Source organism: Gouania willdenowi, chromosome 8, assembly GCF_900634775.1.
Source record: "Gouania willdenowi chromosome 8, fGouWil2.1, whole genome shotgun sequence".
Lineage (NCBI taxonomy): Eukaryota > Metazoa > Chordata > Actinopteri > Blenniiformes > Gobiesocidae > Gouania > Gouania willdenowi.
This window is the reverse complement of record NC_041051.1, coordinates 16,828,258-16,844,198: the sequence shown is the minus strand read 5'-3', so window position 1 is coordinate 16,844,198 and position 15,941 is coordinate 16,828,258. Positions and strand designations below refer to the sequence as shown.

Here is a 15,941-nt window from a genome sequence, read left to right as displayed (position 1 = left end):
AACAAAAAAAACAAAACAAAAAAAAAAGGCTTTTTTCAACAATTTCACAAGTACGTTTTCATTTGCATGAAGCCATCTTTATGTAAATTGATATAAATTGAGGCCGCAAGTGATTTTTTTTTTTTTTTTAACAAGTTTATTAGCTGTGTGGTTTCCATTATACTGCACGATCGGATTCTCTAACAATATAAATTATGAATGCTGTCGACAATTTTTTCATGCAATTTTTAGTATCATTATTATTTCATCTAAATGTAAAAAAAAATGGACAAAACGTGTGTAAAAGGAGGTGACCTGCAAATAAACCAAATGAAATTAGATTTTGTTCTTGCATTTTTAGAAAGATTAGTTGGAAATGTGTTATGGTATAGCATTAGCATTATAGCTTAATAAGTAAGTGAACACTAAATGGGTTTTCATCTGAATTGTAGGAGGGACTGTGCTTATATTCTTGTATCTGTGTGTGTTTGCTCTATGGCATATAGGGATGTCCCAATACAACTTTTTCATTTCCGATATGATACCGATATTGCAGCCTTGCATATCGGCGATACCAATATTGATCCGATATCAGCATGAATCATACATAGTTTTTTTTTTCTCTCTCTCTTCTTTGATAAAATAATAATAATGACTTACTGTATTGTATAGTGTGGAACATTAGAAAATGTCAGCATCGGTAGATGTGAGAAAAACTGACCTGCTTATTATTAACCAATTGGTTTTATAATTTTTAACTTTCAAAATAATATCTACAGTCTTCTACAATTGAATAAAATAAATAAAAAATTAATTGAAAAAAAAAAAAAAAGTAAAAAAAAATAAATAAAAATAAAATAAAAAATCGGAAATTTGAATCCGATATTCGTTTTTCAGGCTATCGGACCGATATCCGAAATCGTATCGGATCGGGACACCCCTAATGGCAGACATGGGCAACTCAGTCTAATTTTATGAGGCCCCCAAAGTAAATGTACAAAATTACAGAAAAATACACATTACAAAAGCATGAATACATTAAAACACACAAAAATGAAAAAACAGAAATACACAAAATTACTCCAATAAAAACAAAAATGACAACAGAAATACATACTGACTCCAAAAAACGTACATTTTACAGGAAAATACGCAAAACGACAACAGAAATACACAAACTGACTCCAAAAAAAGCAAAGTGACAACAGAAATACACAATATGACTCCAAAAAATATACATTTTATGGGAAAATACACAAAAAAAAAACAACAGAAATGCACACTATAACTCCAAAAAAATGTACATTTTACAGGAAAAATACTCATCAGAACAACAGAAAAATGTAAACATAATGAGCAAGACAACCACAAACATACACAGAATGGTAGAAAAAACACACAAAATGACAATAAAAAACACTTTGTTCTTTTCTGTGTTAATGATTGATATTTGTCATTTTTCTAAATGCTGACATGAATGATGATAATGTGGCCCTTCCGTCAAACAAACACATTTTTGTGGCCCCTGATGTGATAGAGTTGCCCACCTCTGCTCTATGGGATGGACATAAACCAGTCAATGGTGTGCCCAAATCTACTGCGAGTAAACTGGAATAGGCTCCAGTCTGTCCTTTGAGCAGTGGCCACAGAATATGGTCAGCGAGGAAAACAAACTGAAGACAATCCAATCCGTTCCGCATCTGACTGACAAGTATTTGCAACAAAAACAACTCATTCTGCAGTTTGATGATAAATTCAGTTAGAGCTGTTTATTTTTGATCCTTCAAATTAAAAGCTGCAGATGAGCTCTAATTATTGATGGAAGTGCAGGAGCACAGGCCCTTAAAGAGTTTTTTTTTGATCAGACGTTTTTTTTTTTGGGTAAAACGTAAGATTGCAGAATTTAGTGAATCAATATTCCCTGAAGCCGATGAACAATTGAGAATCTGCCGGGAGCTTAGAGGTCTTATTGTATCTGCATTAAATGAGAAGAAATAATGAAAAGTGGAACAGATTGGTGTTATTCAAACATTGCATTAATTAAATTTCAAACTTGAAAACTTAAAAGCGAAGACAGGGATCCGTGAGTCCACCTGCTGCGCTTTTTTGTGACTTTCCTCATTAGATTCTTCACACGAAGCTTTTTAAACAGCTTTGTGTTTAATTAATAAAATTACACTTATTTGCACATAAAAAAAAAAGGAGTGTGCTGTGGGTTTGCCAACAACCACACATCCAAATGGCACGAGCAGACAACTAATTGATGCGATACCATTTATAAACTCCCACATCTGAGAACACCTCAAGTGTGTAATCCTCAAATTAAAGTGGCGACCTGCACTACAAATTTTAATTACTAATCTCACCAATTTTTCATCCATCAGACTGTTCAAAGTAATTGTAAACCAAATTTAACTGTAGTGCATTTCATACTCTGGGGAATAAAGTAAAAAAAAAAAAACATTAAAATGTGCTTCTTCTTCTTCGGGCATTAGCCAAGTCAGCTCTGTCTCATTTGTATGCCAGGGTAGGATTAAGATGCTCCCACTACTGCACTTCTTTTCCTCCCTCCAAAGAATAGCTTCAATGCACGACTGCTGCCTTCAAAACCTTATTGAATTGCAGATGCAAAATACAACTGTGTCGATTGCAAGGTTATATTTGCTGATAATCATTGATATCTGTTCCCCACAGATTGCTGTGTCATGCATTTTAAGCCCTGAATTACAAACACTGCATTGAAGATATGATGAGATGATGCCATAGCGAAATAAGCCTTTGCTAATGCAAGCAGGAAAAAAAAAATAAATAAATAAAAAAATAATTCTTCAGACAATGCTAATAACACGGAATGTTGTGTGATGACATTCTAAAGTAGCAGTGCATTCTGTTGTAAAGAAGAAAAATAAAGTGGTTTAAAATAAAGCAGTGTAACTGGGGTGTTGCTAAAATATTTCTTTTTTGCCGTTGACGTCAGTAGAATTAAATAAAGTATACCCAAGTGACTGGACAACTTTAATGGATCCAAATGTCCGCTTGTGCCATCAATGGCAAACTTTATGTGTAGCGGTGAACTTGGGACTTTTTATAAGTGAGCCTCACTCTCCTGATCCCGTGTCTCTGAGCGTGTTTACGCCCAGTTCGCTCCATGTCATTTTCATAAATCTGTGTTTTGCGAGGCCATATTAAACTGAAGGTCCCCTTTACGCGCCCGTACATCCAGCCAATCACAGAGCGGCCGCTGGGGCTCAATCTGCACCACAACGTGCCAGTGTGATGAGGATTTAAAAGTAGATATATATAATATTTATATGATATTGTTTTGTCAAAGGGATTTCCAATAGAGGGCGCTCTCCCTGTTTCCTATTGTTTCTCGCTGATACACGTTTTGCATTGAATGATGCAGAGTTACGAGACGTGAACAAAAACTACATCAAAACGCATTGATATTTACGTCAACTAATAAGGACTAAACTATCATTTTGTCACATAGAGCGAAACCCAATCAGAACTCATGTGATCATATGGTCTCATGCATTGATCACATCAAATATGTCTGTGTGTATTCACAAACATTAATACTATCCAATATCAGATTGCTAAATGTAATAGTATGAAAATACATAGAATATTATGCTTTATTTTTTCGTCCAGTGTTTCTCAAAGGGGGGTATGTGTAGCCCTAGGGGTACGCGATGGCACTACAGGGGGTACTTGAGAGAGAGAAAGTGAAAAAGCATTACAAATATGGGCTTTTATAATATTTTTTACATATTTAGATAATAATAATAATAATAATAATAATAATAATAATAATAATATCAAACTATAGACATAAATATGTCCAGGAGGCACTAAATACTGTTTAATTGCACTTATTTAAAAAAAAATACTTTCTATAAAATGTGTGTTAACTCATCATTATGCTGTACAGTTATTTTTTTCAGTATTCTGAGCAAAATGTTGTCGTCTGACAAAGGGGGAACTTAGATTCAGAAAAAAAAGAATAACAGAATAGACTGTTTTAGTCCATACCACATGTAACAGATTAAGTCAACTAAAATCTTAATGTAATTTAGTTGACTATAACTGAAATAGTCCTGATGACTACATTTTGACCAAAACTAAACAAAATTTGCTGTTTAAAATGAACACTGATTACTTTCTATAGCATTTTTTAATGGTTACACAAGTAATCTACTTTTATATGTTGTTCCTCTAATTGCGAATAGCCTGGTTTGCTGCTTAAATGCAAGTGTGTGCAATGCATGCACCGTTGTGTGTGTTTTCATGGGTACTTACTCTCCACAGTCAGTGAGACAGGCTGACTGGTTTTGTTTTCCCCATTCTTGTCATTGACAGCCTGGGCATAGTAACGTCCTGCATCAGGGGCCACGGTGGAGAGGATGACCAGCGTGTTGTCCAGAGTGATGGCGCTGTGCGAACATTACACACCTTTACTTTTTTTACATATTCATGGGAAAACATATTTAAAAGTCGATGCTTTCGATTAATGTGTCCTCATCAAACACCGAAGCGGGGCATGCCTGTGTGCACACGTTAATAAGCACACACACTCAAATCATTAACGCAGTGAGTCGTTGTGTCTCACAGTTAATAAATCATGTGGGTGAGCTAACACACAAATACTCTCTCTCTCACGCACGCACACACGCACACACACACACATAAATTAACTCTGTAACAAACCACACAAAGACAACTTTATGAGCTCTTCTATTACCAGTACTTCACAGTGTCTAAAGGAGGAGTTCAGACACCCACCCACCCTCCATCTATCTATTTAAACACTTTCAGCAGCAATTGAGAGAAGAGTTCAAAGTAATTCAATTACTGCATAACCGAGAGGCTTACTAATCAAAGACCGTGTGAGGAGGTTTGACTCTTTCAATCTTTACATGAATGGGTGACAATAAATTATCCTAAAGAATCTAATGACTTTAGCCTTTCTGCGGTGAGTCTATTCAGTGCACCGCTGATTATTTTTGCGCCGAAAACAAGTGAATGGAAAACAAAAGCGCACAAGCAAATTTTTATTTCTTATTTCTAATTTTCTTGATTGCTATGTTCCAGTAGCCATTATAATGGCTGAATGTCAGTTAAGCCTTTGCTATAAAGGTTTGTGGAAATAAGAGCTGACGGTAAGCATGAGGTCTGATTAGGCTCTTTGTGTCTGCCAGCATCTGCCCGATAGCTGCAGGATAAACACGACACACTGTCGGACAATTAGGAGCCGAGGTCCTTTCTGAGCCAATAGACCCGTATGCAAATATGGAAATACCAGCACACACTCACACAGACACACACACACACACACACTTGTGAATACCAATGTGGGTTGACACAAAGCAGGAAAGAAGGCAGTAAATGCAGAGTGTTCAGTCAGCACCTCCTATTGTCACACAGCAAAGTCTCACTGTTTCACCATCTGATAAGTGTAGACATAGGCCATGTTTACATGGGAACTTTAATTCCTCTTAATTCAGAATAAAAGTTAATTCCTCTTTAAACTGACCATGCAAACACTTATTTCCTAATGCAAATTTAATTCTGAATTAATTTAAATTAAAATTAAGTGGCTGGTTTATTATTGAATGTTGAATTAAATATTTCCTCTTTCTTGTAAACACTTAAGTCCGCTTTCGGTTCATTCGTTCTGCGCACGCGCAATTTGCCGCGATGACACGCTGGTGACGACATAGTCCAGGATGGACGCCCAGACTAGAGCCGAGACGGAAACATAAACATGCGGACATTCACATGGACACACAGACATCGAGTTTCACCAATGACGTGTGGATCACTATGAAGTCATTTTTTTCACTCGACGTTCTGTATAGTGGTGGTAGAACAGCTGTTGCATTAACCGCTGCGCTACCTCTCTTCTGCGCCGCGGATGAAAGTGAAACAGTATGTTTATATATATTTTTTAATAGTTCCTATTATGTGGTCTTCTATGTTGTAGCCAAAAATAAAAGGTTTGTTGTGTGTGAATATGTCACGTTCACCCCCTGTCCAATCAGAACCTTCCCGACCCCCAAACCTAAAGTGGAATTATAAGTAAAGCTGAATAAACCGGTGTTTCATGTACACCTCAATTAGGAATTAATATTTCCATGTAAACACGAAGCAGAACACATTAATTCCGAGTAATTTAATACAGAATAACTAATTCCGAACGGAAAAAAAAGACATCATGTAACCGTGGCCATTGTGGAAACCAGCTCAGGGGCTGGTCAAACATTTTTTTTAACGTCTGTACAATAACTGTCCCTCAGTGCTTGTTCGGTGATTTTCAAGCCCTGCAGGCAGAGGATACGTATGCAGACATGAACTCTGAGGGAGAGTTTACATGTCACCCATGACATGCTTGAGACCCCTGATAAATAATCAATGAGAAAGTTGTCTTCTAGTGCCTCCTCCCAGGAAACGCCCATGAGTAGGCATAACACCTACCTGACGTGCTGTAAAATCTTCAAATGCTAAACACAGTCAGACACTAAACTTCCGTGCACACACAAGCACACACACAGTTTGCGCTTGCTTACACCCTCTGACATGCAGGTTCGCCCTAGGGTGAGTGCTGTCAATCAAACTGATCATCAGTGGAAGCCTTTTGTCCAATTGGACCTAATTGGTTCCCTCGCTGCCTGTTCCACCTCCACCCCTCAATCATCTTGTTTGCAGAGTCCATTCAAGCAATATAATAACCCGCTTTATCACTGAGAGGTGATACAATGATCAACACAAGGCAAGCATCAACATTCAACCGTTGAATTTGTCTACTTTTCTGTTCAGCCTCATGATGTGCATATAGGGGTAGAAATACTCAAATATAGAGATAATCAATAGCTCAGAATAATACACCAAATGAGAAGTCAAACAAGTACAGCAACTGTTGGATCCAGACTTACATTCGGCTGCTGGAGGGGATCTTTCGCCCATCTCTGAACCATGTGATCTGAGGCCTGGGGAAGCTGTGTATCTGAGGGGCATGGATGAGAGCACCCTCGCCCTGGGATACTGTTTGAGATCTTTCCAGCTCCACAAAACCACCCATATCTACACACACAAGGAACAAGGCAAGTCAATAGAAGGAGTGAATACTTAAGAGGAAGACATTGGAATGGCAACAAGTATTACTACAATCAGCTGAACTATTTTGAACAAAATATTTGTTAACAATCAATGAAAAACTGCATTTATGACTAGAGCCCACAAGTGCTGTTTTTTTTATAAAAGGGGCAGGGCTAACACTGCTATATCCAATAGCAAAAATCAATTATAATAGCCGGGTTTCAACCCATAGAGGGCAGTCACTCTGACATTTTACAATTAAATATGCCAAATTGAAAAACTTTGACTAAAATGTTGAGAGTTGGACCAGGATCAATAAACAGCACTACTTCATACCCAAATACATTTGTATTCAGCAGAATAAAGTGGATTTGGGGTTTAGTTACTCTTTAAGGGAAGACATTGGAATGGCAAGAAGTATTACTATAATCAATGGTTATGCAGCTTAAGTACTTTGAACAAAATATTTCTTCGCAATCAACAGAAAACTGCATTTATGACTGCAGTTGTATGCTAATTTAAAGAGGGAAATAAAATGCACTTACAAGCCACCTGGACCTCCGTGCTGCACTGCATTAAGGCGCCCACGCGGTTTCTGACGATGCATCGGTAGTGGCCGGCGTGCAATCGGTCCAGGGAGGGGATCAAGTACCTTATGAACAATTAGTCATTATCAGTATGACAGAAAGCAACAGTTGTTATCTCAGCACTTTTATTACCCACATTAGAGATCCTAAATCCAATGAGTTGTTTAACTGAACAACTAAAATACAACAAAACATGGCCTTTAACTTAAATATGAGGTTTTCACGTTTAGAAAATGGGAATGTACAAGGGCATCCCTGAAGAGTTATTTGGTACCTCACTAGTGCTGATCACAAGTGTCTGGCTATAAATAAATACATGTTGCTACAAGCACATGCTCCAAGGGTAGAGCCCTGATGTCCATTCATGCTAAATGATGTACATAAATGCTACCTAAAACGCTGAAGCATTAGCCGCCTTTAATTGGTTTGCAGCAAGTACTTAAGAGTGTGGCGTCTGCCCTGACCACGCTCCCTGGCGCGTTGCTATTTGGGGGTTGGGGGGGTGAAGGAGGACGGAATGGGGTGTCTGATTAAATGGATTCCAGTTCTCCTCTTTGATCAGGGCTGGTGAAGAATAATAAGCAGCGTGCTGGCCTGCAAGGCAGACCTAGAGACTAAGCCACGTGAGAGCACAAAACCAATGCTGAGGAAAGATGAGAGAGGGAGGAAAAAGATGGAGGGAGTGCGGGATACACAGCAGGGACTGTGCATGTGTATGTGCGTTTGTGTGTGTGTGTGTGTACATAAAGTGATAGCAATCAGACAACGCCACCTGACAGTGTGTGTCCATGTTGAAGGGGTTGCTGCTAAGACTGTAAGCAGAGCTCAGAAAAACAGAACAAGAACGGAATAGAGAATAACTTTCAGTGTGGACTACAAGTGTGACCTGTCAGCATGTACCGGTACACAGGTGTCATGGCTGGCACACACTGTGCATGCACAATGGGCAAGCTGACGCAAACACTGGGACACGATTCTTGCTCTCTCCAAAATTAGTCAGCTTCATATTTAGCTGTTTATTGTGTGAAATACATTTTTTGCTGAAGTTGAATACAAGTTAAAGCATCAGAAATGAGAAATTTTGCTCACACTTTCTATGAATGCTGAGTACAGCGTGAGATACGAATCAGAATACATTTGATAATCCCCGGAACACAAGATGTCATGTTTCAATTAGAGAAAAGAAGAAAAAAAAAAGAATGAAATTAAGCAATTGTTCTATTTGCTACAATTAAACGCTACTGAATATCTGCACTTGGTAGAATGATTATAAAAGGTTAATATATACAGTATATATGTATAAAAGAAGGCTAAAATGAACTGTTCCTCACCTGTACTCTAAGGAGAAGCGTGTAAGCTCGCTTCCATTGTAGATCCATTTGAATTCAAGAGGCCAGCTTCCCTCAGCCATGCACGTCAGCACCAGCTTGTTTCCCTCCAGGTGTACCTGGCTCTGAGGAGGCTCCATCTTGAAATACGGTGGAACGTCATCGACTAGATGGAGAAACAAGAAGCGGGAAACAAATTTTAGTTTACTATCAAAAGGCAAAGGAGACTTTTGGCAAACAAAGAGAGTGAAGAAGACCATTTTTCAGTGGGGTGTTGTGGATAAAACAGTGGTTAGTCTGTGATTCAGTAACTCCTCTGAGGATGCTCGCAACACAATTTCAGCAATTTTTTCACCGAAAAAAAAAAAAGAAGAGGACTCAGAGGAAGCATTTCCATTTTTCTTCTGCGCTGATTGGGAACTTGAAGGTCAACAGAAATGCTTGCCAAAAAGAACGGCAAGGAAAAACTTGTTACAGCAAAAGCAGCTTACTCTTTATTTCAAATTGAAATGTGCTGGCGAAAAGGTAGAGAAGCAATTTGTGCAGTAGAAGAAGTGTAAATGAACACACCTCTCGATCAGGGGGGAGGGAGAGAAAAGGAGACGATGCAGCAGCAGTAAGAAAGCAGATGGAAGAAAAAAAAAAAAAAAAAACAGGGAGAGAAAAAAAAAAAGAAGAAGCAGCAAGTTAAAGGATGAGAGAGTGATAAACTAGGAAGTCACTGGGGGGTGAGGGTAGCAGAGGCTGCTTTAAAAAACGCAAAGTTTCCCAGTCTTAAACCCCCTTCTTTGACAGGATGAGTTATGCTCAGTGCCTCTGTTCATTTATCTTTATAGTTCCCTAATGCAGCCAGATTATACAGGCCTCATCCGCAACGCTGCACACTGCCGTGCAGCCACCAGGAGCCTTTAAGGTGAAACGTAAGGTCCAGGGCTGAGCCAGGAGACGGACTGCTTTCATTTGAGCTGATAAAAAAGGCATGATCAGACTTATCGATTTGTCTGTCTCGCCATGCTAGGGGCGGCACTGAGCCCATTGTGCCACTGTTTGTGGCTCGCTAATTAAAGTCTGTATTAATAGTTTCAGTAAGCCTCCAAAGCCCCGGAGCACAACTGGTTGTACATCGACCACACTCGCTGAGTCAGTCTCACGGCTGATTACTGGAGCCTCCTTTGCTCTGTGTAGCCTTAGTTCAAAGCCAAGATTTATGGCGGTGAGCGCAAAGGACAGTTTAGTAAAACTGGGTGAAAGTGAGGGCAATCTCACCAACAAGGATGGAGAGTCACACAATGGAACCTGATTGAAACTGTAAATAACAGAATGACTGTGCATTTAATGTTCCAAGCACAACTAGACTCTACATTCACAGAAACACACCCCGATAAACAGCACATTTACCTTACACATTAACATTAATATGAAATTGCAGCCATTTCCATTTGTAGCATTCAAATGATTCAGGTTTCTAACAACTCCTTCTCGTGCCTATTATATCAAATACAAAATGTGTACTGCTTTATGCAAGAAAAAAATAAAACCTTCAGCACAGTTGTTTTTAATCAAATTGGATAAAAAACCCTGAAAAAAAAAAAAAAAAAAAAACTCATCACGTTTTTGCATCACAGAATGAAATTGATTTATTTCAAATTGACTGTTCACAAAATAGATGCATTATCATAAAAATACCTAACATTTTGAACTGATATTCGAGTGTTTTTATCAATCCAAAGCCAATGTCGAGAGTTTACAGGAGTTTAGGGCTCAGAATATTTATTTGAATAATATTACTGATTGTCTATTGAACAGTAACTTAAAGCTGATATCCGGAGTTTCTGAGAAACGTCTCGATGTCCCGCCCTAAACAGCCTCACTTCCTCCCACTGCCTCTCCCAATCTACCAGAAGACACGCCTCTACTTTTTTGCACTCGCATTGCGGAACATAACAAGGTCGCATTGGGTCACATTGATATAGGTCTATGGGTCAGGTAAGAGCCAAAATCATATTTAACTGTTTGCTGTTGTGACGCGCGGCCTTGTTTCCGTGCACAGTTCCGCATTCACTTTGATTGACAGTCTCGAAAACAGGAAGTCGAAGCCTATTGGCTGGGTGCAGTCGGCGATCGTTTCCATTTGTATAGGGGTCTATAGAACAAAGGAGGGACTTATATACATTAATGTATATGAATGACCACCGGCAGTAGACCATAGTAAAAGACTAGTTAGTCTTTAATGTAAAGGCATAGTGTAGGCCTCATAGATCAATAAATCCAACATAATTTGCTTTAAACAAAAGATGCAAAAGATTGAAATTGCAATTGGAAAGTTAGTTTTCATCTCCACCCTAAAAACTTTTTTACTGACATTTTCGGAAAAGTTTCAAAAGTGTCTTTCCTTTATTCTTACTGTTTCTTTGCCAGACAAGGAGGACAGTGTTTCACATTACACCATTTCTGTACTAGTTTTACTTCACTCTGCGAGACATTAAATCTCGGCTGGATTCTGATTTTTCCGTGTAAATAAATAAAAACCAGTCATTGTTTTGCCTTTCAGTCCGTGAAAACACCAGAAATGTGTCGGGAAGTCACTATAACGGAGTTTTTGAGGACACCCACAGAAAACCACCATAATAATGAAGTAAACACACTTCTATGCATTCGTCTACAGCAGGGGTTCTCAACCTTGGGGTTGCGAGACACTGAAGGGGGTCGCCAGATGCCTTCAAGAAACTAAGAATATTTTTTTGAACAATATGAGCCCGTTCTGCTTATTGTTACCTTTTTCCTACAACTACACCAAACTTGCCATATTTTAACCTATTTTAACCTATTGCATTTTACAACATTACTCCCATTTCTGCCACTTCATCAAATTTCGATGTGCCATTTTTCCACTTTTAAGAAATTTCCAACTTAATATCGTATATGTTGAGCCATTAGTGTCACTTTTAACCTCTCTTCAATATATTTTATGCTTTATTTTTTGCCAATTTAACCACATTCCTGGTTTGTCATGCCCATTATTTGCCAGTTTAAATTAATTGTTCTAATATTGACACTTTGAACCCTTTTCACCACTCTTTCTGTCTGTTTGGCCACTCTAATTTGCAACTTTGAACCAATTTCTGTGTTTTTTTAAATCCCTTTTCATCACCTTTCCCACCATTTTTGGTCATTTTGAACCCATTCTATTTCTGATTAAAACAATTACTTACATCTTTAAGACTATGGCACAAATAATAATAAAGTTCCTGGATAACAGTGGATAATATTCAGATCAATAAATAAATTATTCATAAAACAACGGACCATCATTTTGCTGACTTTAAGGATGGGCCCCAAAAAGCTCTACCCTTTATTTCCCCTTATAGATGGCCCTGTCTCCACATGACTGTCCATCAATCTTCATGTCTGTGTTCAACCACCTTCAGGTACAGTGGGGATCCCTGATCTCTGGAACCTTTATTTTGGGGGTCGCAAGCTGAAAAGGTTGAGAACATGTGGGATCTCCACATCTCCTCTGGAGGAGGCTTTGGTGCAGAGACCCCTCACCGGTTTAGGTTTAATGTAGTTAGAGAGTGGGGGCGGGGCGAGACCATGAAGTGCTTTGTAAACAAGGCAACATTTCTTTAAAATTGAGTATTTTATATTTTTCCAGGATATTGCAGAGATGATATGACCAAGGCTTTTGAACCAGAAATTTTAGGGACTTTTTGAAGATGATTTCTATGTGAAAAATCTATGTGTGAAAATATCATTGACTGTAAAAACAACTTTGCTGAATTTACTGTCATAAATGGCCTGCTTTGTTTGAGGTTCTGTAAATTGAACTTTATTGTATTAGCAGCGACTTTTATGTGTTTTTTTAAGGAGAGTGTTGAATCCAGATATACTTGAACTCCTCAACAAGGTCAAGCTCAGTGTCTCCAAGGAACACATTGGACCAGTTTAATAGATTTTTTTTTTTTTTTTTGTGAACATCATTAACACAGTTTTCTTTTTATTTAATAGTGAGGATGAGTTGGTGAGCCACTGCTGTATGTCTACCAGGGCTGCTGTGAGGGTAGATGATGCCTCCTCAGTCCCTCAGTTGTTTTAGCAGGAGTAAAAATTACAGCATCATCTACATACATTTGAAAGTGGACATTTTGACAAACATTTGGCAGAAAAAAGTATAGGTCCTAATACAGAACCTTGTGGGACCTCTAGAAATGATGACACTCTGCCACCCACACTCACACACTGTCTTCTATCAGACAAGTAAGATGTAAACCAAGCAAGAGTGTCCTCGGCCATGTTAAAGTAAGTCAATTTATAAAGAAGGGCTTGATGGTCGACTGTGTCATATGTCTTCTTCAAATCTAAAAAGACTGCTTCAACACAGGTGCTTTTGTCAAGCATGGATTTGATCAAACAGTTTCGACAAAGACAAAATTGGCTGTTTCTGTGAAGTGGTACTGGCGGAAGCCAAACTGCATGGGGTGCAGGGGGGAGTGGCCTTGACTAAGATGTTGGTTGAGCAGCTTGGCTACCCACTTTTCAGCCACTTTGGACACTACTGGTAGTATGCTGATGGGGCAATAATTTGATATAAGAGTCTTGTCTCCAGATTTAAAAATTGTTGAGACACTAAGTAGCCACCTTTCAGGACGATTGGAACAACTTCCTCACTGGTTAATACATTTATCGAACGCCAGTGTGTCCTTGTGTGTTTTTAGAAAATGAGTGTCAATTCCGTACACGTCTTTTGCCTTTGAAGATTTAATGGATACAAATGTTTGTCTCCAGTTGCTTTGAATCGCAGACTCAGAAAATTGGGTACACCCTGAGGCCTCCAGCTCTAGAAGCCAAACGTGAGTAACAGCATCTTTCTATCAGTTGAAAACTAAAGTTCAGCACCTCGCTAACCTGTTCTCCCCCCCCCACTGAACTATGAAAAACGAACACTCTCAAAGCTAACAGGCACTTGAAACTGATCGCTACCTGAGTCCAAATGGGAGCACTAGCTCTGTTTTCCCCACAGACACAAGCTGCCTGAGTAGTAGCTTTGGTGAAATTCCATCTCATAGTAAACGTATTTGAACTACACACACACACACCTTTACCAAAAAACACAATTACAAAGCAGCATGAGCGCACTCAGCCTGACGATCACACTCCAGCACGTTCGGTGGCTATGTGCACTCAACAAGCTGCCATTAGGGACCCACACATGGAAAAACTACACACATGTTAATCATCTGAGGCCCTGTTTTACTGATTACAGTCATTTCTACCTTTAATAGAAACAAAACCAAACTGTGAATCCCTGATCAATTGTGATTTATGGTACTTGTTAAACTTTTAGCATATTTGCAGAACTAACACAGCCATGGGGAAAGAGAAAAAGTCAATATTGAATTAAAATAAAACCCAAATAAACTGAAATAATATAATATAATAATATTCTGTCTATTCTCCAGAATAGACTAACTTATGGCTAAACTTCAGTGATTGCCAACAGCTATTAGACCTTAAATTATGATTCTCACAGATTCACAATTCTCTTCCATATACTTTATCTTTCATTCCAGACATTCATAGACTGAGGTTGTTGGACACAGGAGGTGCTGCATTGATGGGGATCCCCAGAACTAAAACATTCTGTTTTGTTTGACTTTTATCAATACGTTCAGTGCTATTTTGTGTGCTGAATCATTGGTGTGAATAAAATAAATGACAAAAATATATTAAAAACAACAAAAGTATGTACAGTAAGTGAAAAAAATCATTCTAAGTCATAGATTCTAATATAATCACCTTTTTCATTCTCATAAATCCATGTACCCTTCCTTCTTTGGTTATTCCGTTTGAAAACCAAATTAAAATAACAAATGAACAGTGTGGTAATTTTGTTTTACTGACTTATATTAAAAACAAAACAGAAAAATCAAAAACCAGATAAGCAGCGTTTTTCTGTTTTAAAAATTCAATCTTGTTCTGTTTGTGTGATATTTAAATATTTACGGGGTAATTAGAGCCAGTTCTTAAGTCCCTCCACAGGTCCTGCACCAGGTCTCCTCACACAATAGGATTGTTTAGGATTTATTTCAGCAGTTTTCTGGTCCTGCTCCTGTTTTCATACAGTCTGTGGATGTTTTAGCTCGTAAAAAGCTGCACACGTTGTAGTTTTGTTTTATGGTGTGTAGGCAATCTCAACAGTGTTACGGTCCAAATAGTGTCCAAATAACCAGGTGACGGACTATCGACTGTGAGGCTGGTGTGAAGAACAATAGATGTTAGAACTTCTATGATTTGACACTTTTTAAACAGCTTTTGATTCTTTTGCATGTTATAATACGGCTAGCCACTAACAGCAGCCGTCACACACACAGAAGTTGATCACAAGAAACAAGGAGCACAAGTAGATTCATTACACCACCTCTGTTTTCTTAAATCATATATGATGTGAATGTTTTACATAACATCCATTTTTTTGTTTTGATTTATTAATGTATTAATAACGTTTTAATTCACCAGTAATGTGACCTATTGCTCCTTTTTTGTCCCGGAGTAAAAGTCCGTCTGTGTGTCCACTGTGTGCAGTGAGATAAAAACATGAAGCTCTCGTCCTAGTTTCCCTTAAATATCCAAATATCTCACAAACAGAGCAAGATTTAATTTTAAAACAAAAAAACGCTGCCTGTCTGGTTTTTGATGTTTCTGTATTTCTGTTTTGGTTTTAAGTCAGTAAAACAAAATAACCACACTGTTTATTTGTTATTTTGATTTGGTTTTAAAACGGAATAACCAAAGAACGAAGGGTACACGGATTCTTATAAAGAACATTTTGAGGAAAGATTCATTTTTAACTTTGAAATTGGGTGGAAAGTATCAGTCTTTATTGGTTTTAGAAGTTTTATTATGTATCAAAAAAGCAAAAATCTTTGTCAGCTCTTTTCAATACCATTTT

General features: G+C 38.1%; 1 protein-coding gene across 1 annotated transcript in view; it reads right to left on the bottom strand.

The window, feature by feature from the left end:
* The window catches only part of sdk2a (sidekick cell adhesion molecule 2a), a 123,949-nt gene that overhangs the window by 46,717 nt on the left and 61,291 nt on the right, over positions 1–15,941 (bottom strand). Inside the window, 4 exon segments of the mRNA XM_028455098.1 lie at positions 4,282–4,415; positions 6,915–7,062; positions 7,623–7,729; positions 8,996–9,158. Coding sequence (XP_028310899.1) covers positions 4,282–4,415; positions 6,915–7,062; positions 7,623–7,729; positions 8,996–9,158 — 552 coding nt within the window.